This window comes from Parasteatoda tepidariorum, chromosome 8 (genome assembly GCF_982258835.1).
Source record: "Parasteatoda tepidariorum strain Cologne lab strain chromosome 8, Ptep-v5.0, whole genome shotgun sequence".
Lineage (NCBI taxonomy): Eukaryota > Metazoa > Arthropoda > Arachnida > Araneae > Theridiidae > Parasteatoda > Parasteatoda tepidariorum.
In genome coordinates this window covers 51631913-51649182 of record NC_141762.1, presented here as the reverse complement: position 1 = coordinate 51649182, position 17270 = coordinate 51631913, and the positions used below count along the sequence as shown (strand labels likewise).

At 28.2% G+C, this 17270-nt stretch overlaps 1 protein-coding gene across 1 annotated transcript in view; it reads left to right on the top strand.

Annotated features, from left to right (window-relative positions):
* The first annotated feature begins 15063 nt into the window (after nucleotides 1–15063).
* The window catches only part of LOC107450242 (UNC93-like protein), a 50918-nt gene continuing 48711 nt past the window's right edge, over nucleotides 15064–17270 (top strand). Inside the window, exon 1 of the mRNA XM_016065998.5 lies at nucleotides 15064–16494. Within this exon, the coding sequence (XP_015921484.2) occupies nucleotides 15526–16494 (969 nt within the window). The 5' untranslated portion in view covers nucleotides 15064–15525. The remainder of the gene's footprint in view (nucleotides 16495–17270) is intronic.

The window sequence follows — 17270 nt, the reverse complement described above, 5'->3', positions numbered from 1 at the left end:
TATCAGAAAATCAATAAAGAAAAAAAATTAAAAAAATTCACACTACTTTTTAGAATTTTATATTTCAGTTCAATTATAAATCTGATAATTTAACAGATTTTTTTAGAAACTATTAGACAGATTTCTTTAATAAGAAAAAAATACCAAAACATATTTTTGCTTGTAAATGGAGCGTCAGAGAAAGAAATCTATTAAGAGGACTTCTGCATCACAGAGTTAAGTTAAATAATAAAGAAAGTTTTTTTTTATCCATTTGTTTAAATAAAATAAAAAAAATTTAAAAAATCGCGCAATTGTCATGAATCAAAAACGATTTTTTATGAAATGGATTATAATTGATTTAGTATTATTATAATTAGTATTATTCATTTTAATTGAAAAATATAGATTTACGATTAACCATTTGAAAAAAAAAAGATTTTTTTTAAATTTAATTATTTGAAATCTTCAGGGATCAAATAAAATGCAATTTTTATTTTATCAGATTTGAATAACTGAATCATTAATTATCTAAAGATAGCTTTTAATATTTAAAATGAATCTTGAAGACAAAAATTATTACATGCATATTTTTCTCATAATTTTTTAATTGAAATATTATAATTTATGATATATAGATTTTTTTCTTACGTTACCTTAAAAATTTAAAACTGAAAAGAATAAAGTTTGTTTTCTAAAACACTAGATAGCGACACTGTTTTCATTGCTCTTTTTTTCTTCTTTTAATTTTATCAACAGCACCTGTCAGCGCAAAAAGTTCAGTGGCGCTATCTATTGAAATTCTTATTAACTTCTATTCATTCTATTATTGTATGCTTTTTCTTCTATTCTAGGATTGTAACTCATACTTGCCATTATTTTTTCTTGGTTTAAAAAGAACTGAAAATACTTAAAATTATTTTCAAAGATTATCATGCTTGTGATTATTAATTATTAATAATTTTTTCCCCTTCGTGTGAATAAAAAAATAATCAGTAAATTAAACATACAAAATATCAATCATATCAATTTTATAATAAATGATAATATGCATGAACATCAACTTATAAGCATGAAAATTTTTTATTCAATTAAATAATTTTATAGTATAGGGACATGTAAGCACAAGCTTTAAATTATTCGTTATCGAAGATATTATTTATGACATCATGTGACGTCAGTTGCTGTTAGGTTATCAATTCAGACAGTTGTGACTATTCTCTAGAAATCAATAGATATATAGATAGACATTCACTATGTGTCCAGAGTGTTAGTTAGGTAGGACTGGAGTGTATATTTAAATGTTGTTTCTGCCGATGCATTGGGTTCCGAGTAAGGATACAGGGTTTCCGAGTATAAATTTTATTAATTTTTTTTAATCAGTCATGAATTTCTTAACTCGTAGCTAAGTTTTTGCACAATTATCTATAATTTATTAAATATTTCTGCTTTTAGTTGAATTATGAAGTTATTTAAATTAATGCTTTTGAGGAAAGGAAAGAACTTTTTTTTAAAAAGGTTTTTTTTCTTCTGGTAGCAAAGTAAATAATAAATAATGAAAAGGATATGCATTGATCTAAAACATTTTAGACGAGATTAATTTTTTTAAAATTAGTTAATGTACTATAGAATAAGTTAATTTGTGGATGAGTTTATGAATTTTAAATTAAACTGCTGGTTGAGGAAACATTTTAGATTTTCTCGAAAAAAAAAAAAAGTTCAATTTAGGCTCATTAAAAATTTTCAGATTGGTCTAAAATTTTTTAGATGAGTTTAATAATTGTAAATTAATTAATGTACTGTAGAATAAATTAATTAGTGTGTGAGTTTAAATATTTTAAAATTGCCTATTAAATAGGAAAACATTTCGAATTTTCTCAGCAAAAAAAATAATAATAGGTTTAAGCGTTTCAAAAGTTATTATTTTGATGTAGAATTTTTTTGACGATTTCAATTATTGTAAATTAATTAATGCATCATAAAATAAATTAATTAGTAGTGAGTTAATAAATTTTAAATTTGTCTATTGGGAAGGAAAACATTTTAGATTTTCTCGAAGAAAAAAAAATTCAAGTTTTAAAAATATTTCAGTTGGTATAAAAATTTTTGAACGATTTTGATAATTGTAAATTAATTAATGCATTATGGAGTGAATTAGTTGGAGAAGTGGAGAAGTTTAAAAATTTTGAAATTGCCTATTAGTTGGGTAAACATTTCAGATTTTTTCAACAAAAAAAGAAAAGAAGAAACAACATATTTATTTAAGAGCTTCAAAGTGTTGGTTTTATAAGCTGCAACTGGGTACAGTCGATTCTTCCTGTGATAAAAGTTAGGGAACCCCCTAACTTTTATCACAGAGAGTTATCGGGTAGAGCTGAAAATATTTAGATTCCGGCGAAAACAATTATATATTATCTCAAATAAAGTTATAAATTAATTAATAGTTTTAAAGTGCAGAGGCGTATCTATGGGAAAAAGCGCCTATGGCAAATATCTTACTGGCACGTTTCCTAATATTAATATTATCTTTTTTTTTATGCAATACGAAATAAAAGCATTGTTTGAAGTATTTAACTCTTTTGGCAATATTGATTGCATTGTATTTTTTTGAAAAGATTGCATTGTATTTTTTTTAAAAATTAGATTTATAAATAAATAATAAATATAACAATAAAAATATCTCTTTTTAATTGTTAGGTATGCATTCACGTGTATTCAAAATCATCATTGGTTAGAAATAAAAAGACCCGTTTTATCATATTTATAGAAGTTTCTATTGCGTTTTTCCAATTGTCAATAAAAATTTTAACCAGCTGTTTAATTAAGCACAATTATATTTTAAAGTTTTACAAATATAATTTGGTAACAAAAATACTCACACACAACAAATGTAACTCTGAATTTAAGAAGAACTATAACATAACCGGATGATTGCCCAACATTTTCAAAATTAAAACTGAAGGAAATTGATATTTTTTTAAAAATAATCACGCTTTGCTAACATCAAAACAATAAAATCATCGCGATATAATAAATTCATTAAAGATCACAGTGTAAATAATTACGATTTGTTATCATAATTACAAATAAAATAGCTACAATCAAATGATATATATTTTGATTAGTTTATTTACTGTTCAATAAAAAAAACGATGCTCTCAACATAATTAAGTTTTACAAACATTAAATAATAACAGATAATAAGAAAAATATACACATAATTACATATATGACACTAGACTTAATAGCGACAATAATACATTCTTTAATAAGAAATAAATTAGAGGAAGTTGACGTTTCAGTTTATGAATATCTAGAAATAATTCATTTGCTAACAGTAGAAAAAAAAAGGACAAAAGTACAGAAATAGAACAGAATACATTCTGGTATATTTAATAAAAAAACAAATTATGAAAAATTCTCTTCGCATCACAATGGAACAAAATAAAGATAAAGCAAAAAATAAACATATTTGAATTATTAATTTTTAGACGTTCAGCGCTCAAAAAATAAATAAATAAACGGACCACCCTGATATAACTTTTGATCTAATGATCCGATCTTCACTTTCTCCTCATCTCAATGGTTCAAGGGGGTGACTTAAAATATGATAATTAATAGGTGCAGGGACGATATTTTAAGTTACATAATCCGATACTAAAACGTACTTTTTCTAAACTTTCTGTTTATACATGCCTTTTTCTGACGGATTTGGATTTCTGAACCCCAAAATATAGGTGTAGTCGCAATCTGAGAAGTAATTCGAGAGCTTTTCAAGCAAATTGAAAAATTTTTTTCCTCACAATTATGAAGGTCGTTTATAATTGTGCAAATTGTTAAAAAAAAACTTTTAGTAAATATTTATTATTTTATTTAATAACAGTCTTAAAAAAATTTGAATTCTAAGGTAAAAATTTTTTACATTGTTTTAAAAGAAGGTAATTTAAAGTGGGAAAATGTAATATTTCAACGAAATTGATCGAACAGTTAGGGAGAAATCAAATTTTAAATATCGACTTTTTTTAAATTCGATTTCTCAGGAATTCGAACTCCATATTCGAACTATATAAATTTAGACCAACCTGCAGAACAGTTTTTTCTTAATAAAAGAAAAATAGTTTTTAAAACTAATCAACATTAATTAGATTTAAAAGTTGTTTTTAAGGAAAAAGAGAAACATAAATCATTGAAATATTTGAGGAGAAGATGGCTTTTTGCATCTGTATGAAAATAAATTATAAGAATGCGCATGCTTCGTAACTAAACAGGCTCTAATTTTTCAATACATTAGATGCTCATTGTTTTTGTTTTTTTATATTCTTAAAATAAGGAAAATTATTTAATGAAGAAATATTATTGTGATAGTCACTCTATTGATATTTTTTTACGAGTTACTAAACTGTTGTGATGGATGGTTATAAACTATATATTATAACCTTAATGTTATTTTATTACCATTTTACTTTGATTATAAGAAATAAATATAATATATAAATAGAGGATACTTTATGAACCCTTTTAAAAGCAGTATAATAATTTTTTTTCAAGTAATATGATATGGAGTGGCAAAAATGTAATGTAAGTTATATATATTGTCAAAGCTATATAAAATTAAAAAAATAGTACTTATTTTTTCTATTTCTTTTTTTTTTGAAAGGAAGAAAGTGGCAGTATGAAATAAAAGAAAAGATATAGTAGAAATATTTACAAAATTTTGTGCTCGAGAAATATGGAAGCGTGTTCTATAACTCAAAGACAGCTTGATAAATATTAAATAAATTTAATTTAAAAATTCAAAACAAACACGACTTTAAAAATTTAAAAAATCTCTTTCTTCTTCTTCTTTTTTTAAAAATTTGTAAGTAGAGGGATTATGGAAATTTACACTTAAAGCATTAAAATATAATAAAAATTGTGAGTGAATAATACTTCTGTGACTTAGTACAAAAAAAAAGAAGAAGAAAACAATGCCAACAACTGACGATATGTTCCTTAATCTGGCCATTCAAAGGAAAGAAATAAAATCGAACTTTTACAAGTGGTTAAACTCAAAATTTATCTATTAATGAATATAGCTAGTAGGCAACTATTTGCTGAACGCAATGAATGTTACTTACTTAATATACACAAAATTATTTACTTATCGCAATTAATTTTCAGGAAATTTAAAAAATTATGTCCCCAGTAACATTTGAAATTTTAACATTTTTTATTACGTATTAATTTTAATAATAATGCATTAACGAATTATACAATAACTAATTATTAATACAAAAAATCAATGTGCATATTAAATGTTTTGTCATAAATCAGTAATAATAAAAACTGTTATAAATTCTAATTTATAACATTAAAAGGGGGAGAGCCAAATGTCCCTCTCGATCTATATATACAGACAGAGATGCCAACTTGCTCTGTTTAATGAGAAACTTTTTTCTAGTGGTAGCAAAATTTGTGTTTTGTTTCTTGGTTTATGTCAATTTCATATAAAATTATTTTTTCCGCCACTATAATTCGAAATTTCGTGTGAAACACAATTTCAATCCAGTTATCTAGTGGTAAGCATTTTAAATTTTACCAAAATTATCCGAAATTTTGCAAGTTTTGGCTTTTAACTCTCTACCACTTGGTAAAATATTTCGTAGAAATCTTGGCAGTTGGTTACGGTTAGTTTGTGCTTTATTTTTCATTTTTAGTAGAAAAAATGAAATGCATAATACACAAAAATGAGAGGAAAAAAAAAATTAAATTCTCTGTAATTTTCTATAATGAATTGTCTCTTATATTTTGTCTCTTTTTTTCCTTCTCCCCCTTATCAGCGGCGATGACTTAAATTCTTTCTATTACAGCTTTGACTTGTTGTGAAGCAATGATAAGCTACATTTTCGAAAATTTCAAATTCCCTTGAAATTAAATATGTGGTTAAAATACTTTTTTTAAAATGTGAATTATTTTGGAAATTTTCTAAAATTAAAAATATTTTTATTGGAATGTAATAAGAACTTAGCAAAAAGAGTATTAATCATAATAATTAAAAAGTAAGCTTTATTCTTTAAATTATGATCTTATAATTAAAATTTGGTTTTTGCCGAAATCGTCGTAAATATAACAGCAGAAAAGAAAAGGCTATTATTATTTTTTTTTTTTAGTATTTATCGCGAATGTATTCATGAACATTAACAAATTACATTTAATCTGAATGTCTACCTCGATGTCTTCTTTCCGAGCTCACATGAAAAAGTTAAATGTTGTGTGCTTTTTTAAAAAAGCACTCAACATTTAATTTTTGATAATAAAAAAATAATAGGCACACTATTTTTACAGCTCCAGAATTGTTTGAAAATGTATAAAATATCGGAAAATAATCGTGAACATCGACAATTTTGATGCCCTTATTAAGTATAAACAAAAAATAAAAATTTTTGAACTAATTTTTCTAGGTTTATAATCACAAACTGTCATTCGGTGAGGTTAGAGTTACGATGTCAAGACCGTAATCAGACGAAGATATAAAAAGTAAATGTTAAAATCAATCAAAATTTTGATCACACGTTTGTCATTGCCTAATTTATTTTCTGTGTTGTGTGCATCGCATTGCGTTGCGTCTGAGTAAAGTTTTCGATCTATTTTCTAGGTTGTCCAGACCGTAACCCTGTCAAACCGTAACCTCAGGATTAATTAATTGAATTTAGCATATCAGAACTTAGTTTTTTCCCCATGTTTTACTAATTGAAGATATTTTTTGACTGAAAATAATTAAAGTAAGCCTTTTTATACATTTTATAACAATTTAACTTAACATTAAAATTTTTCAAATCATTTATAATATTAATAATTTTTGATGAAAAATAAAGGGTAAATATGGATGAAATTATTAAAAAGAAAAAATTGTTCAATAAAAGAAAAATAGGTTCAATACGTTTATATGTTTATTAAATAAATGATACTTTTGTCTTTTTATGATTTTTAATGAAATGTATATAAACCTAGAAAAATTAGTTCAATAATTTTAATTTTTTGTTTATACTTATAAGGGCATCAAAATTTTCGATGTTTACGATTATTTTCTGATATTTTAAACATTTTCAAACAATTCTAGAGGTGTAAAAGTAGTGTGCCTATTATTTATTATTATTATTTTTTTTATTATCAAAACTTAAAGGTTTTAGAGATCTGCCCATATATGTACATATATAAATTTTGAAAAAAACATTTAATAAAACTTTTAAGTAAAAAAAATCGTTGATGTTGATTGATTTTGCCCCTTTTTGAAATAATGCTCCAGTGGCATTCGCCATACTTGCCATAACCCTAGATACGCCACTGTCACCCGTCAACTGAAAGTACACTGGTTATCATAAATTAAGGAAAATTCACAAAAATCGCGATAACTCAAGAAATTACACATGGAATTTTATGAAACTTACCCACAATATACAACACATAGTAAGGTATTAAACAACATAAAAAGAAATTATCAGACATTAATAGTAGTATAGAAATTAGCACATGTATAAAATAAACAAATTGGAAGTATCGGTTTGCAATAGAAAAAGTACCTTTAATATGGAATATGATTGCCTCTAGAAGCAATACAGCACAAACAGCGATGTGTGATGCTTTCAATTATGCGGTCTATCAGTTCAATAGGAAGTGAGAGCCATTGCTCTTGTAAAGCAGTTGCAAGCGTGGCAAGGGTCTGAGGGGGCGGATTGATGGCAGATACACGCCTCCCTAGAGCATCCCAAACGTGCTCGATAGGATTCAAGTCCGGGGATCGAGCTGGCCACTCCATGCGAGTAATTGTTTCCTGTTGAAGATAATCATCAACAATGCGAGCTCTGTGTGGTCTTGCATTATCGTCCTGTAACAGGAAGCAATCACCAATTGCCCCGGCATATGGGCGCACATAAGCATCAAGGATGTTGTCTCGATAAACCTGAGCATTCACGGTTCCCCTTGGAAAGACATGGAGGTATGTGCGCCCTCCTAAGGATATGCCTCCCCAAACACAGACACTGCCTCTTCCGTATGCATCTCTTTCACGGATGTTTGATGGATGATAACGGGTCCCAGGTTCTCTCCATATCAAATAACGTCTACTGTCACTTTCTAGACTAAACCTGGACTCATCCGTAAAGAGAACAGGCCTCCATTGATCTGACGTCCAGTGGACATGTTGTCGGGCCCACTGCAAACGGTCTCTCCTATGGCGTGATGTGAGCGGCACGCAAATGGCTGGTCGTCTCGCATACAGACCACCTTCGTGGAGCCTTCTGCGCACAGTTGACGTTGACACCAACCTTCCGGTGGCTGCAGCAAGAGAGGATCTAAGATGTGTCGGAGTAGCGGTTCTATTCCTGCGTGCACTTAATGTCAAATATCGGTCATCGGCACTGGTCGTAACAGTTGGCCGTCCTTGACTGAACCTCCTAGATGCCGAATCTGTGGTTTGAAATTGCCTCCAAAGTCTATGAACCACAGATGGACTCACATTTAGCCATCTGGCCACTTCTGATTGACTCTGCCCTGCCTCTAGTCTCCCGATGGCTCTCCATCGTAGTTCTTCAGGCAAATGATGCCTAGAGGTCATTATTACGAATTGGCTATCTCAGATTTTCAATGTCGCAATCACAGTAAAATTTGTGTGCTTTCTCTCAAACTTGGACTTTTATGCTCCAGGCAGATGACGTAAGCCGAGTGCAGCGCCACTAATTTGCATATTGCAATTTTACTCAGCTACTCTTAGTGGACAACATATGCAAATTTTGCACGGTTTGGCTTACTTTTGAAAGAGTTATCGCTATTTTTGTGATTTTTCCTTAATTTATGATAACCAGTGTACTTTGTTTTATTTCAGTTGCCGCATACAAATGAAATCGAAGTCTTAAGGAAGGGGTGATGTAATAATAGCACCAATATTTTTCATCTTCTTAAATATTAAACAATAAAAAAAAAACTGTCTGCTTAACTACTTCTTGTCAATATTTAGAACAGACGTTCATAGAAGCTTTCGCAATGCATTTTGCTTTGCATTGCTGAATTAAACTCTTACTAATGAATTTCGAAATGAATTAGTTAACGGATGCATGTGTTGAGATTGCGGTAACATGTTTTTATTTCAATTGAATTAAGTAGAGAGTTTAGTGTTTAACTTAGAAACGAGCCAGTAATCAACTAGTATAGAATATTTATGCTGGAAGTTTATTGATGACGTTTCTTTTCACTTATTTATTCGAAGAAGTTATTTATAACTTCTTGCAATAAATAAGCAAACCTTGACAAAAAAGGAAGTTAAATCTAAACGTGCGATATTATATTTAAGAAAAAGAAACATGCATTCACTTTTATCTCATACGGAAAAGGAAATGTTTTATAAGTTGATAGCCACGCTGTTCGAAATCTCAGGGACAGTGAAGTGGAATAAATTTTCCTCCTTCCATTTAAATCTTTCAACTGAATCGTTTGCAAATTGAATTAATTTTATACGAAATTCATAAATTACTATGAATGCCGGCATAAACACTATTTAGGTGTTCGTAATTACTTTTTTTTAAAAATATTCGGCGCTTACATTCGTTTTATTAAAAAATAAAAACAACTCGAGGAATTATGATCTCTAAAAGCCGGTTAAAATTTTAAATTGTAAAATTTTAAACGAATTTTCAGTGACATTATTTTTAATTTTTTAATTTGAGGAACTTGTAGCATCGTGACCGGTACTGATTCGCAGATTCGACTCTTTTGATCGATTTTTTTTCCTTAATTTGGTGAAAAGCATATATTGAATTCGATTGAAATAATAGTAAATGATTTATGATTAATAATTCCTTTTCACGTTATAAAACTCATTACTTTTTAATTAAATTTAAAGGAAGAGAAGGAAGAATAATTTTTTATGTTTTTAAGAATAGATATGAAAACTACAGGAAATATAAGAACCGGTGCAGAGAACTTCTAGAAATTTTTATAACTTATGCATGCGTACAGGCTGAATTCTATCAATGCATTGGTCCAAATTTGATGATTTCATGTATTGATATGAGCTAGGAAATCGGAACACTATGGTTCCGTGAAAGAATTAAAGGAGTTCCAAGAGTTAGGAATTTTTTTAAATCAGTCTTTTTAAAAAATTTTGAAACCTGTAATTATATCTAGACTCAGTTAAGAATCCATTATTTAGTTAATATTTTGGTTGCTTCTATGAAATTAAAAGTAATGAAAAAGAAATGGCATTTTTAAAAAAATATTTTTTATAACAATATATTGAATACATATATATATTGAATACATATACATATATATCTAATATATATAATTCTCTTACGTGGCTCCCAAATTTTGGCTGTATTTCTTTTCCACCGGTAGTAACGTTTGCTTTGTTTTGTTTACGTTACTATTTCCCTTACACGGCGAATCGACCAATGATTGCCTCTAAAAATGTCACATGCCAAATCTAGCTGAGGTGGCTCAACATATAGCGCTTTTAAAAACTGAAACTGAAATAAGCAGAGAGCATCAGCTGCGGCAATCTCATACTATTAAGCTAGGCAGAAGTGAGTAGTCTTTGTCGATAGATCTCTATTTTAGTATTTTGTCGAAAGCGCTTTTTTTCACGAATTTATATATTACGAATTTATTTGACAATTTTTGATTTATATCACGAATTATAATATAGCACATTTCTAAGGGGTTTAACGAATTACATGTCATTTATTTGAATTCAAATTTATTTTAATGACTTAGTTTTTACTAAAAAGATGTAATTTTTTTTTTAAAAAAAAGTTTTTATATGGATTTGAATGATTGTTTTGAATTCTTAGAATCTTGCACCTAAGTTAGTAGCGAGCGAAGCGAGCTTGGTTTGCGGAGCAAACTATATAAGATTCCGTAGCAATTTTCGGGGGTTGGCGAGCGTTAGCGAGCAGGGGGCGCAGCCCACTAGTTTAAACAAATTACGTTAGCATTTTCAATTGGGCTTTAAAATATAAAAAAAGTAATTGAACTCTTTAATAAAGAAATATGCTTTCATAATAGTAATTTTTAGCATTTATAGCAATTCTTTTTCGTTTTCATTCCAAAAACAAATTTATAACTTAACTCTTTATTTTACGTCAGCACTATGAATACAACTCTCATATTTTAAGATTATTAATCATCAAACGAAGAAACAATTTCATTACACTTATTTTATTTTATAACCGACGTTTAACAGCTGAGCTTATTCTGATTTTAGGATTATCAATATTCAACTCCATAGCCTTGTAATTTTGAACCCAATCCAGATGACAAGGGAACTCCCGGATAAATTTGCCTTCGTGGAGGACTTATTGATGAAGCTAACCCGCGTTTGCGTTACATGGAGAGGACGAGCTCGAGAACCTCCTGCGGTTAACCCGATAACATATGGATTCTAACCCATGATCCGTCTACCATTGAGGATATTTTACGTCAGCACTATGGTCGGTGCGAGCAGCCGGATTCTGAATTCATATCGACCAGTTATCGCTAAGGTTCGAACCTGGGTCACTTTAATAGGAGGTGAGAGCCTTACTACTCGTATTAAGTATATTTATTAAAATATAGTAGTCTTTCATAGGCTAATACAGTTATCTTTATAAGCTTTATTTATAAACTCGGGGTTCCACCAAAAGTAGACTGATTATTTAGGGTTCCATAGCCGAAGTAAATTGCAAACTGCTGCTTTAAGCTGTGTCATAATCGCCAGTCATGTGGAATTTCCCATTACAACCATTAGCATGGGAAAATGAAAATATTACCTGGGGCAAAAGGTTTAAACTGTAGAAATGTTTCATTATTTATTATTAAAATTTGAAATGAACATAAGATGTGACTAGATGAACGCAAGATAGAATACCCTTATAAAAAAAATTCTTATGGTCTTCGAGGTCACCAGGTATATTTTTTCTCAAGGTTAAAGATAATATTATAGGTTTCACATTAAGAGTTGATTCTTCTTCTTTTCTTTTTTTTCTTCTTTCAAATTTGTATCTATACATTTTTAATAGAAACGTCTCATGAACCAGTGTTCGATCAAATTCTAAGGTCGTGGCTTTGAGCCAAAATGTTTCAGAACAAAGCAAGTGTCTATTTTCTTACTTTAAATAAATAGAGACTTAGTCTACTGTTTTCAACGTAAATATTTTTCGAATTTTAATTTTAAATGCTAAGGTAATGGATATATATCTCAAGCGAAAGACTTATATAAAAATATTGCAGCCTCCATTTGAGCTCAATGAAATCTAATAAATAGGTTTCGATTACTAAATAATAGGTGCGATTTTGTTTCAGAACAACTAGAAACTCATTTCATTGCACAACCTAACAGCACATGCTCTAAAATGTTATGACAAAAAATATTTATGAAAAACATAACTAACTCCCATTGCTTCAGAAGAAAAAATTTTTCTAGTAAAATTATCGTTTCTTTATTATAAGTGATTAGTCAAAAACTACTTTTATTTGATAATAATTTTTTTAAAAATTTTATTTCCCGCGTTTTTAAAACTTGAGCTGAAAAAAAATATTCATTTTTCCTTTTACTCAATAATACTATCTTTGATGAAACATTATTACAAACTAACTTTTTAAATATATTTACAAACTATAATAACTAAATAGGCTGAGTATTAAACGGAATAAATTAAAAAAATAGTTCAATTTTCAAAAAAATATAAGCATTTATTTTGTAAGAATCTAAGAATGACACATCATCTTGATAATAAGAATGACACATCATCTTAAGATGACACATCATCTTCCTTTTTTTATATGAAAGAATAATGATGACATTAAAGAATAATGCAACAATAAAACTTCCATTTTCAGTCATGAGATTCAGTCGCGACCTTTAACTATGCATTAAAGCATTTTATATATTATTATATTGACTCAGAAGAGAAATATTTATGAATAATATAAAATTTCTGGGCCTTTAGAAATTAGGAATTTTCAAAGACAGAAATAATGGCTTCATAAAAGTAAATTTTTGTAAAGGGTAAAACGTTTTTTTAAATAGATCAAATAATTTTAGTTATGAACTTAACACTAGATTGCCCTAGGAAGTCATTTTGACTGCTTTTTAACTTCAATTAGAAAGACAATGATGTATATAATAGCACAATTTCTTAGAATTTTGTGACTTTTTGTACAGCATATAATTTTTTTAATCGTTAATATTTACTAATAACTTGTTATATAACTGTTCATAATATAAAAAATATTAAAAATTAATTTTAAACAAATTTTTTTACGTATTAGTTATTTTGTCACAATCCAGTAATTTTGACTGCTTTTGGGCAATACAGGTATATACTAAGTTTCAGTCTTTCAAGTGTTAATAAAAGTTAAATTGATTGCTTTCTTTGATTGATGAACTTATAATATATTTTAATTTTAAGCTATAATTTAATCGATAATTATTCTTTAAATGTTAAGTTCATTCCGCTGTGTTTAAATTTAATTATTACATCAATTTCTAAGCATAGAATAACAGCACTAAGTTTTAAATTTTTATAACAGTCTAAGTTTTAATTTGCAAATATCTAATTCTTTAGTCTGTTAAAAAAGAATAAGTAAGCCTAAAAAAATTTGAAGTTATAAAGAAATAAAAATATAATTAAAAATAAGTAGAAAAAAAAAACAATTTAAGACAGTTAAGTTTCTTTTATTTTTTATGATAAATTTTATATCTTAATTTTCATTCATTTGCAAATATTTAAATTATCTCATTGAACGAAGCTTTTTAAATAATTCTACAGAATTTTTACGTATCATGACATTAAATCGTTACATTTTGTTTTATTTTAATATTTAAATACTTTTAATAACATCTTTTAAGTATTTTTTTTACCTTTCCTCTTAAGGTACACTTCACGATTTAATTCTGAGAGCTGATATATGCACAAAAAGCTAGACACTATTGTGACTAGATCACATTTTCTAAGAAGCATGTAAAATTTACCTTTAAAATTTCATATTACATTAAAAGTTTTTTTCCCTTTATTTTATTTAAAAAACAAAATTGGATAGTTGATAATAAATTGACGATTTAACTCTTGGACGCAGAATTTTTGCTAAACATATTTTTCATATTTTTTTTTCATTATTTTGTATTAATTTATGTCAAAATAAGTGAAAAATATTACTTTAGCATTTTAATAATTAATGGTTATGAAATACAGTACACCGGAATCTTTTTCTGGGTTAAAGGAAAAAATTTTCAAACACTCATTTTTCCTTTTTTTTTTCTTTTTTGCAGCTATTTAAATCTAAGTGAAACAGTAATTCATCATTGAAATTTCTTTAATTTACAAAACCAATTATTAATAAATTTTTGAATATGAATGAACACATTTTTTTTTCAAACTACTTTTTTTGATATTTAGATACAAACATAATTCTAACAGATTTTTTTAAAAACTATTAGATTTTTTTTTCATAATTAAAAAATACCGAAAAATATTTTTGTTTGTAATTAGAGAGTCAAAAAAATTTTTTTGAAAGGAAAACTGGTGCTCTATCTGAGTCAAATGGTTAAGAGATATACTGTTTTTAAAATCACTTGATGAAAAAAACCAGCAAGCAAACCTACATATTTCATCATTTCTATTTTGTTTTTAAACTTTTACATAATATAAAACATAAATATATTTAAGATAACATAATATATACATAACATACATAACTTTTACATAATATATATTTAAGACGTAAATTATTTTTCATTCTTAGATTGAAAGTTGTGTTACACTAGTAAACTAATTTTGAAACATTTTTACTCAGGGAATATGAATAATAATTTGGCTTATACTCTAACTGTAAGAAAAAATAGTTTCAAATGAAAATTAAATTTACGTAATTTTAAAATTTCTTGAAGCGAAACTTCAAAATTCAAACACTAATTACTCTTCATTCGCTTTCAAAAGCGTATTCGTGTTGCTAAGGTTAGAAGGAACAAAGAATAATTGCTCTAAACCTGAATTATTTAGCAAAGGTGTTTTTAACGGCTTCCCCTTCCTCCAAAATATGACGACACCGGACAGAAAATGAATCGTTTTATTTGGCTCTTTGCCAAGTTACGAATGGCATTCGCTTCTGAGGGAATAAGGAGAATCCATGCACAAAGAAAAAGTAAGGCGAGGGATGGTTTATTTTTATTTTTTTACTAACCATGTCATAGTCAACAAAGCCATTTCGCCTTCACTCTTTTCAAGTACGCACAGAACAGCTGTTGGATTTTAGGTGTAGTGCTTGCTGTGACTAAATGTTGTTGTTCTACGTAATAGGAATAGGTAATTTTAGATAGCTGCTCATGGCGTATGTTTTTATTCTAAACAAGTTTTTTCAAATATGAATATAGAATTACGAGTGATGCATTTTAATTAGGTATCTCGTTTTTGTCTTTGTTCTATATTTTTTGTTGTAATTTTCGTATTTCAGTTGGGTTTTGATTATGCAAATAAGCATAGCATAATATTTCGCAACTGAGAAAATAATTTTACACTTCTCTTGTAAGTTACCAATATGATGGAGGAAGAGCCTGGATTGTATTATGTGGAGGACACGGAACCTTTAATTAGTCGCTCCAGTATAAACCGAGATAGTTCTGAGATTACTATGTCAACAGCCATGAAAGCTAGAGATCACGAAAATATGAGTAAAAAACGCGTGTTGAGAAATCTCGTTGTAACGGGATCTTCGTACTTTATATTTTTCTTAGGATTTCAATCTTTGTCAAATCTTCAAAGTACTATGAATTCTGATGGAGGCGTTGGAATGGATTCTCAAGCTTTAGTTTACGTTTGTGCTATGATATCATCTTTGCTGTTGCCAGATCTGTTAATAAAACATTTTGGATGCAAAAGAACAATTGTATGTATGCTCCTAATGAGTGTTCCTTATATTGCTTCCAACTTTAATCCTTCAAGGAGTATCATAATGCCATCTTCGGCTCTAATGGGTTTGGCTATTGGGCCTCTCAATTCAGCTGGAGCCTTATATGTGAATGAAATGGCCTTACGCTATCATAAAATACATCCAGAGGAGTCATTAGATTCAACTGTGTCTAAATTTTATGGTTTCTTTGGTTTTTTCTCCGAGAGTACTCAAATATGGGGTAATCTTATATCCTATTATGTTCTTTCGCCAAGCGCAGCCCATATACTAAATCATACCAATATCACTTGTGGAATTGACTTTAGATTTGGTGGCAACAGCTCAAATCCTAATCTAGAACCACCTACAGAAGACAAACGATTTTTATTAGTAAGCATATATCTTCTTAGCACTGTAACTGCTGCTACTTTGATGGGACTTTTCACTGATAAGTTAGACAATGATGTTGGCAACGGTGAACGTTCTTTGGGTTCTGGCACAACGGATCGTCTGCTCGCAACTATTAAGCAAGCTAGTGTTCCAGACCAAATATTGCTCCTTCCCATTTCAATATTTGTGGGCATAGAACTTTCATTTTATACAGCAGAATTTACGCAGGTAAGATATTTAACCTATTATTATTTGTGCATGAAAATAGTTTATTCTTGAAAATTTTTCACTCCAGTTTAAATAATTTATAAATTGTCGTGTAGAAAATTAAATGTCAAAAAATAAGTTCTATTCGAATCAACAAACATTCTTCAAATTTATGTTTAACATTTAGATTTAATTCGTGTCAATCTATATTTTCCTATTAACCTAGTGCGTTGGCTTTGGTATTTTTGCTGTGATAGATTTGCTGTGAAATATTTACTGTGATAGACAGGTAGTACCTTAGAGCAGTGGTTCCCAATTTCTTTCGGGTACAGAGCCTCTTCCTTACAGAGAATCTTCCTTCGGAAGAAACCCGATTTTATAGAAATTGTGAACGTTATAACCTTAAAAAGAGTATTTTTAAAACATTTAATTAGAGAAATGAGTATTTTTTTTAATCGTTTTATCATTAATAATCTTAAATTAGGTTTTATTTTTGACAGTTAAATTTGCTGACCTTTGCTATATATAATTTAGCTGTGTACGAATTTGTTTTTGGTGTATATACATAACCTGAAAATGAATAAAATAAGGCGAATTATGGTTCGCTTCGAGACGAAAACGTTAAAAAACTGGTATAAACGTGGAACATTTTTATTAGAAAAACATATTTCTTTATTAAAGAATTTAATTATTTTATTTCGATTTGAAAAACGCTATAGGAAATACTAAAGCAATATTTTGTTAAGGTTTCGTTGAATACCATTTGTGAACCATTGCATTAGAGTTTCTTTCCTATC